The sequence below is a fragment of the Ipomoea nil genome, unplaced genomic scaffold (assembly GCF_001879475.1).
Source record: "Ipomoea nil cultivar Tokyo-kokei standard unplaced genomic scaffold, Asagao_1.1 scaffold1509, whole genome shotgun sequence".
NCBI classification, from domain to species: Eukaryota; Viridiplantae; Streptophyta; class Magnoliopsida; order Solanales; family Convolvulaceae; genus Ipomoea; species Ipomoea nil.
This window is the reverse complement of record NW_017617937.1, coordinates 2,848,332-2,857,162: the sequence shown is the minus strand read 5'-3', so window position 1 is coordinate 2,857,162 and position 8,831 is coordinate 2,848,332. Positions and strand designations below refer to the sequence as shown.

The 8,831-nt window shown below is 41.0% G+C and overlaps 3 protein-coding genes across 3 annotated transcripts; 2 read left to right on the top strand and 1 right to left on the bottom strand.

Annotated features, from left to right (window-relative positions):
- Nucleotides 1-328: 328 nt before the first annotated feature.
- LOC109189118 (ATPase family AAA domain-containing protein 1) lies at nt 329-3,594 on the top strand. Its single transcript, XM_019339862.1, has 5 exons — nt 329-599; nt 1,203-1,503; nt 1,967-2,125; nt 2,535-2,830; nt 3,049-3,594. Exons 1-5 carry the CDS (start codon nt 396-398, stop codon nt 3,268-3,270), a joined length of 1,182 nt encoding a protein of 393 aa, XP_019195407.1. The 5' UTR covers nt 329-395; the 3' UTR covers nt 3,271-3,594.
- Nucleotides 3,595-4,631: 1,037 nt separating this feature from the next.
- LOC109189117 (AAA-ATPase At2g46620-like) lies at nt 4,632-6,280 on the top strand. Its single transcript, XM_019339861.1, has one exon. The coding sequence runs from the start codon at nt 4,867-4,869 to the stop codon at nt 6,265-6,267; it is 1,401 nt and encodes a 466-aa protein (XP_019195406.1). The 5' UTR covers nt 4,632-4,866; the 3' UTR covers nt 6,268-6,280.
- On the bottom strand, nt 6,259-8,037 carry LOC109189119 (expansin-like A1). The gene is made up of 4 exons (XM_019339863.1): nt 7,416-8,037; nt 7,097-7,287; nt 6,711-6,843; nt 6,259-6,624 (listed from the first exon to the last, which is right to left on the bottom strand). Exons 1-4 carry the CDS (start codon nt 7,707-7,709, stop codon nt 6,373-6,375), a joined length of 870 nt encoding a protein of 289 aa, XP_019195408.1. The 5' UTR covers nt 7,710-8,037; the 3' UTR covers nt 6,259-6,372.
- Between the last annotated feature and the right edge of the window lie 794 nt (nt 8,038-8,831).

The following is an 8,831-nucleotide window of genomic DNA, read 5'->3' as shown; positions in this document are numbered from 1 at the left end:
ACTCCTTATCGTGATATACATACATAAGAGTCGATCTTTCAATCTAAAAATTAAATTGGTAATTTATTTACGAGGTGTTAAGTATATGGTTTGATGATATTACTATTATTATTACAAACGGTATGTCACAGGGTCAAGTCTTTTCCCAATAAAAGATGTTGGTGTGTCTAATCATTTGAGCAAATACTATAGATGGTAGTTACTGATAAAAAAAGGGTATACAATATTAAATAAATAAAAAAAAAAAAAGTGTAACCGGGTCGGGTAAACCTGAACAGCAAGAAAGGGTATTTTAGTAAATTGGCGTCCATCTCGCTCGTCTTCAACCCAGGCGGCCATATTTGAGAGTGAAATAAAATTAGGGAGTATTATTTGGGTTGTGATTTATCGTTGCGATGAAGGGTGGGGGTTCGTCGGAGACGAAGATCTTGCAGGAATTGGTGTTGTACGCCGCCAGCGCCGCTATTAGCTGCTTGGTGTTGTTTGTGGGGCTCCGACATCTCGACCCGAACCGTGAAGCCTCCAAGAAAGCCCTCGAGAACAAGAAGGAAATCGCCAAGCGTCTTGGCCGTCCGCTTATTCAGACCAATACCTACGAGGTCCATTTATCGTGCTTCATACTCAATACCATTTTTATTTATGCTATAAAAATCCTCCATTCATGCTATTTAAATGTAATTTGAGCAATCCAATTTTTACTCCAAAGTAATTTTTTTTTTATGAACTTTTGTTATCTGCCAATATATTTCTATGAACTTCTGTTATCTCACACTTGAATCTGCTAAGACTGTCAGTAAGTGGCTGTGTTTGTATGTGTGTTAGAATACAGTGACTGTTTTTGAAGTGATGGAAACCTTGTTGTTCATTTTGCTCTAAATAAGTTTTATGGTGAATATGACAAACTTAAGCTAGCATGCTATGAATTTAGGTGGAGTGGTGGTCTAGAAGCTACATTGTGATTAACTTAGGGTTGACTGGGTGCTATACTTCCTAATTTCTATATCCTCTGGCCGTCCTTCATTCAGCTGCTCTGCTGAATTGCGTAAAATCTTTTTGTGCACCAATAGACTGTATTCCTAGCAGCTAGAATATAGTGCCGGAATATTGCATGCTGAGCCCTACCATTTGTATGCAAATTGCTATTCATTTCATATTGCTCCTAAATTTTTGTAAAATTTCCTCTTCTTTTTGTGGGTCAACAGGATGTAATTGCATGTGATGTAATTAATCCTGATCATATTGATGTGGAGTTCAATTCTATTGGTGGACTGGAAGCTATAAAACAAGCATTGTATGAATTGGTGATTCTTCCTCTACAAAGACCAGAGCTATTTTCTCATGGAAAACTTCTTGGTCCTCAAAAGGGTGTATTGCTATATGGACCACCTGGCACTGGCAAGACTATGCTTGCCAAAGCAATTGCAAAAGAATCAAGGGCTGTTTTCATCAATGTAAAGATTTCCAATCTTATGAGCAAGTGGTTTGGTGATGCTCAAAAACTAGGTGAGTTAGGCGTCATTTATGGATGCTTCCGCGCTTATTTTCTCCCTCATTCTTCTTATAAGCCTGTTTCTTCCAGAATTATCAAGGGACTGGAGGGCTCTTTTTAAAGCTAGTTTTACTTTCACTTGCCCTATCACTCCTTGTTATCCATATGTTTTATCGTTTCCCTTTCTCATGTTAAACTTCCATTTTGTCAGCAAAATCTCTTGCTCACCTTTTGTATAGGGATGGGACACCTAAAGGCCTTTCTATCCTTTGCCCTTTTCTTTTTCTTTCTTTTCAACATTACGCCATCTGTCAGTCTTATTTCTCTATGCAATTTTGGAAATTTTGGTAATGGTTTATAAGCATGTACTATTTAAATTTTGCTTGCTAGTTAATTAATTTCAGTATGTGGTGTTTCATGTCTTCCAACCTTATTTTTTAAAAAATTGATATACTCTTGCTTGGTTCCACTTCGTAGTGGCTGCTGTATTTAGCCTGGCATATAAACTCCAGCCAGCGATTATATTTATTGATGAGGTGGATAGTTTTTTGGGTCAACGGAAGTCTACTGACCATGAAGCATTAACTAATATGAAGACTGAATTCATGGCTTTGTGGGATGGTTTCACCACTGATCGTAAGTTCTTCCTTCCTGAACTAGATATTAGGTATTTTGTGTTGTTTCAATTATGTGCTTGTTTGTTCTATCTTCTTTTAGAGATTATTGACTTCAAAAAGCATAAGTTAGGCTGAACATTTAAAAAAAGGAAAAAAAGGATTTTGAAGTAGACAAGAGGTAGAAAGCCTCTTTTCCAAGTGGCTCTGATGTTCAAGGCTTTTGTTTGTTTGTTTTTTTTTTTTTTTTTAAAGCATCTTTTTCAATATAGCTCCAGTTTGGTCAATTGGAGAAATGTTTGTCACATGATTTTAATGTATTTAGGCTGGATTTACCACTTAAGTGGTGATAAAAGTCTGTTTAGATGATGTGTCTAGGAGTGTTTTGTGGCGGTCTGTCTGTCACTGACGTTTCGATATTCCTTCCACAGAGAATGCACGAGTGATGGTACTAGCTGCAACTAACCGTCCATCAGAGCTTGATGAAGCAATTCTTCGGCGTCTCCCCCAGGCCTTTGAGATTGGGATCCCCGAGCGCCGGGAGAGAGTAGAGATACTTAAGGTGATCCTCAGGGGTGAGAAGGTTGAGGAAAGCATCGACTACGACTATATAGCTGGTTTATGCGATGGATACACTGGTTCAGATCTTCTTGATCTCTGCAAGAAAGCTGCATATTTTCCCATCAGGGATCTTCTCGATGATGAGAGAAGTGGACGCCCATGTTCAGTAAGTACTTTCAGTCCCTTTTTCTAATATTGAATGTATTCTTGCCTTGACATGACATTGTCTATTTGGGTAATTCTTGTTTCTCTTCTGCTTGCAATTTCCTGTGTTCTCATTATTCCTATAGTAAATCTTGATCTGGGCGCGTAGTAATATTCTAGTAGAACATTTGAAGTAGAAGAGGGATGGTAGGATTGATAGTTTCTTCCTCACGTTTACAGGAGCCGAGGCCATTATCACAAAGCGATTTGGAGAGAGTTGTATCAACGTCAAAAAACACAAAAGTAGCTGCAAACGAATACAGCAGATTGAGTTCACAAACATCTGGATGGTCACGGCAGAGGGACCAAGACGATTATCAGGTTCAAGCTGCACTCAGCGAGCTCTCAAAGCTCGTCGTGTCACAGATTATCAACCTGCAGTCTGATTCTAACGACTCTTAAACCCCGCCACATTGCATTCACCATACAACAGACGCGTTATTAATGTTGTGAAATTTTGTATTGCTATTAGCTAAAGGGGGTGTCCTGGGATTTTAGTTTAAACAGCAAACTTCTTTAGTCACCCACGTTCAAAGTTGCTTGATCCGTGATCATTATTCTTGCCTTCTTAGTTGACCTTGCTAAGGTTGTGTAGTTTTTTGAAAAATATATTATGACTGAACTCTATGAAGTATGAGGATTTGACTTTTGGAAGAGATTCTCTTTACAAATCCATCATTAGAAATTTAAAAATGAGAAGATATTCTCTTATTATTCAACTACCAATTGATGTGTGTTAGGCCATCTCTTTTGCACTTGGAAAATATCACAGGACTGAAGTTGAAACGGAAAAATCAGTACTTTTCTTGATAGTGTTTTAAACTTTGTCATCATCGACAAATTTTGACAGATAAGCAAATCAAGTATACATCAACATCAACCTAAATTAAACATTTGCACCGAGTAATTAAATGAGGTTTTAATTTGTTGTCTGCCCGACACAACTTTTGACCATGCATTTTATAATGATTTATTGACATGGGAAGTGAATTAAGTGTGAAAGCGATAATTACAACCAAATGGCTCATTTTCAGCCTTTTCTGCTTGCAACACAGAGGTGGTTGATTGTTCATTAATTGCCCATAATGGCTTTTGGTTCTTCTTCTCTCAATAGGTTGAATCCCCAACTCCAAAAGTCCTCCACACCATAAATCACGGTGTTTTAATGATTTAGCAGATATGATCAAATGCTAATGCCCATAAAAAATTTACTCACTTCTAGCATAATTTATGCACTACCGTTACAGTGTTACTGAGGCTTGAACCTTGGTCTAAGCCCGTGCGAGCGACTTTGGGTGCTTCTTATCATGCATTGAAGGGGTTGTATCGAATTGCACAATTCATTTCTTTATACACAGCACAAGTCCACAAGTACCATTTCAGCTAACCTTTTAATGCCACAAAGCAATACTCCGTATAAAATTGCAACTAATTCATAGATTTGTTGACCTTATCGCCCAACCTCTCCGTCCTTGGATAAGAAATTGGCTAAACTATTACTCAGTATTTACAAAGTTACAGGTTTGTGAAAGTAGTGTATTAACCTTTTTTTATTTGAATTGATCAGCTATGTATAATCTAAAGTCTAAACTGATTTAGCTTCTTATCATTCTTTACCAATTGAAGTTACACATCGGACAGGGCACACCATCAGGTAATAGCTATGATTTTCCTCTTCATAAAAAAAAAAAAAAAGATTTTGAAAGATGAATAGAGTAAAATGTTCTTATCATATTAAATTATTAATGGAGTGTGCATTATTTCTAAGTCTACTTCAGCCTAATCCCAAAGTAAATCGTTTCAATGCCGTGCCGGCGCTAACCGTCTCCCAATGCATTTAAAACTCGCATAGTCGCATTCTAATCCAATTCAATAAATCATCATCCTTCCATTTTTACTATAATAATGATAATGATTCTTCAATTCTTTTCAACACCCTAAATCCACAGATTTCGCCTTTTCTTCTTCGTTTAGCCTGCTGCCTTAGTGCCTTGTACAATGTTTTTGCTCATTTTCTTAATCATTGTTTCGTGTTTCATTTTACGTTTTGTATCAAATTCTTCTGTTAAGAAATGGGGTCGTGTTCTGGAGGAGAAATGCTACTTGTATCAATTCTATAGGGTACCGCAGTTCAACCAAAACATGCAGGTGAATCAACTGTACAGGGTTGTCTCAACTTATCTGAATTCCTTGCCGGGCGTTGAAGATTCCGATTTCACCGCCCTTTTCTCCGGCGGCAAGCCCAATGATATCAGCATTGTTCTCGATTCCAACCAGATTGTGGTTGACAAATTTCTCAGCTCCAGAGTCTGCTGGATCAACGACGAAAATGAGAAAACCGGCTTGAAATCTCTGGTTTTGAAGATTCGGAGGGATGATAAGCGTCGGATTCTCCGTCCTTACCTTCAGCATATCAACTCTGTGTTTTATGAAATTGAGCAGACGAGGAAGGATTTAAGACTGTACGTGAACGCGGGGAGGGAGCCGGAGAGGAATGGAAGGTGGATGTCAGTGCCGTTCACGCATCCGGCGACGATTGATACGGTGGTGATGGATTCGGATCTGAAGAACAGGGTGAAGTCCGATTTGGAAGGGTTTCTCAAGTCGAAACAGTATTATCACCGGCTAGGCCGGGTCTGGAAACGGAGTTACCTGCTTTACGGTCCCTCCGGCACCGGAAAATCGACATTCGTCGCGGCAATGGGGAAGTTTCTCGGCTATGACGTTTACGATATCGATCTAGCTAAAGTCTCCGATGATTCTGATCTGAAGATGCTGCTGTTGCAAACCACGACCAAGTCACTGATCGTGATCGAAGATCTGGACCGTTGTTTGCTGGAAAAATCAACGGCGGTAACATTTTCCGGTATCCTCAACTTCATCGACGGGATATTCTCCTGCTGCGGCGAGGAACGTGTAATGGTTTTCACGATGACCGGCAAGGATGAAATTGATCCGACGGTTATCCGGCCGGGAAGAGTAGATTTCCACATACACTTCCCGCTATGCGATTTCACTGCATTTAAAACCCTAGCCAGCAGCCATTTGGGGTTAAAAGATCACAAGCTTTTCCCTCACGTAGAAGAAGTTTTCCAAACCGGAGCGAGTTTGAGTCCGGGCGAGATTTCTGAAATCATGATATCGAACCGGACCTCCCCGAGCCGCGCACTGAAAACTGTTATATCAGCCTTGCAGACCCACGCTGAGGCGAGAGCCGCCGCCACCAGAAATGCAAGACGGTTGAGTGACAGTGAACCGGTTCGAACCGTGGAGGAGGCGGGCATCTTTTGCAAGGAAAATTTGAAAGAGATTCGAAAACTGTATGGACTCCTGAGAATAAAGAGCTCAAAAAAAGAGTCCTTTGATTCATCAGAGAAGGACAATTCTTTACAATTATGATGACAATATTGCATGTTATATTTCTTGTAAAATACTCGGGTACAATTGATTTATAATTTAATTAGTACAATTATGTTACAATAAGTTAAAAGGTGCAATAATGTGTCACCAGGTGCCATCATCACAGGGAAAGCAATCGGTTTCCTGGGCAATGTCGGTGATTTGTATTCCCGAATCATATATGATACCAGTTTCCCAATCCGCCGGCAAAGCGTTACTTGCCCAATACCATTTGCCGTCAAACCCTGCCGTGACCACCAACCGGAACTGCAGCGGGCCGCTTGGAGCTGCGCTTGTCTCCCAAATAGCTCCTCCCCGGTTACTCCGCCTCATAAAACTCCAATTGGGAAACCCAACCTACACAATCAAACAAATTTAGTCTACTTGCTACATACTATCACGCCGGCCGGAATACCAGAAATGTAAACATTATATTGGTTTACCGGAGCGACATCGACGGCAACGATTTCGGTTTGGCCACCTTGGTTCAAGAACGTGACTGCTAGATGACTTGGTTTTTGGCTTGACTCTTCAACCCGGATTGCCAAGTTATTAGTTCCATGCTCACATGCCACCCTGCACAAAATCGAAAAATGGAATTAATAAGCAACTCTAGTCAAATCCGTCAGTGGCTGTCTACTTGATATATAATCATAAAATTATAAGTATTTCTAACTGGTTAATTATGAACAATATGATTTATTTCTTTTTCTTTTTTGCAGATTAAGGTTCAAGGACGTCATACACTAAACAATCAGTATGTATACCTTTATAATGACTATTTTTACCCTAATTACCCAAAAATAAAAGAAATAAAAATGAAACCGACCTTTTATATTCGACATCAAGATTATTGTTTACAAGTTCAATGATGTTTTTTTTATCATTGCCCATGTTAGCCATAGCGCGTAAAGTTCCACTGCTGACCACAAAATCTGTTTCATTATTACTGGTGACAAGATCAGTTACCATGACGATGGTCCCATGGTTGGTACAAAAATTTGGGTTCTTGCATCGTATCTGCAGAATATAGTAATCATACATATATAACCGGATCAGAGATCATTATTGTTTAATTTGTAAGCTTTTAAACCGGCGGCGATATGATGCGGGCAGAGACGAGGTTAGAGAGAAATTAATTAATTAACCTGATAACAAGCACCGCAACGGGCTCCGTCTTTGTAAATTTTGACACCGGCGGCAGCAATATGGCCGCCGTTGAAAGTTACAGCCATGGAGCCATAGCCGCAAGCGCCTGCAGACTGGAGAACAGAAGAGAGTTTGGATTGGTGGACGCAACGATCGCAAGCGGTGGTAAAGGACGAGGTGAGGAGAAGGAAGAAGCAGATGGAGATGATGATGATGGGCGCCATTCTGCTATTCTTATTTCGATCTGCAATTTCTTGACTGAATCGGAGATGGAGATGGACACAAATCGCCATATATGAACCTGTGTGTCTCTATATATGACGGAAAAGGGGGGATCTAGTTGAGTATACGCGACCGATGAGCATCAATATGAGGGTACAAGGAAGGCGGAGATAGAGTCTGGGAGTGTGAGTTGCGTCGCTTTGAGATTTCACAGCTGGAAATGCAGTGAGGGACAGATCGACGACAGAGAGAGAGAGAGAGAGAGAGAGAAACACACGACGACGCTGCATGTTGTTCTTCAGATCAACATATCTTGCAACTTCATCGTATCCACCTTGCAGTTCTTCTACACTTCCTACGATTGTATTAGCTGGGGGATAATGCGACAAACCACAATAACCATTTTTGTAATAACCACTGTCCTTTTTCTTCCCTCCATAACCCCACCATTATCTTACAATGTGCACAAAGTGAGCATGCCTTGTGATCATTATGAAGCGATCATTTCAAATCAAGAAGACTAATATATCACTCTCATGATCCAGTCAACAAATTTGAAACATTATGCTTACCAAATTAGAGCGACTCAGATAGTACACGCTTGGAGGATCCCCAGATGAGTTGTTGGAGTTCCTTTTAGCTGATGCAGGAGGATCCAGATAATACTGCTTGGAACTGGGGCAAATGCACCCAAAAAAATATGATTACCAATTAAGTTAATAATCAGACCAGTTTGGTTGGTGACAAGGATATACCCTCGATACTCGTGGTTGTCCATCCGATTTCGGTCGGTAGCCACGTCCCGACCGACTGGACCGCAAAGACCGCCCCGGGTTCGTTGTCCGAGCGGCTTCCCGACTGCCACTACTGTCCGACCACCCGATCGCCTTTTGCCGAGGGCGGCTCGCACCCGACCGTCGACCGCTTGGGCACCGCACGGTATGTGTCCGACCTCGTGTTCCTTGGTCTGCCAGGAACGCACCGCCGCGTGGCGAGATAATACACGACCTCGATGGCGGCCGATGCATGCTTGCCACGTGCTGGCCATGTCGGGTCGCCGTAGCCTGTTTCCTACTCCACCTATAAATAGGACATTTATTACAGCTCGGAGGGGACTTTTGGACATTTAATTGAATCGGAGCTTCCCGACCCACTGTTGAGAATCCCGAATTTCGGTACTCTACGTATACCCG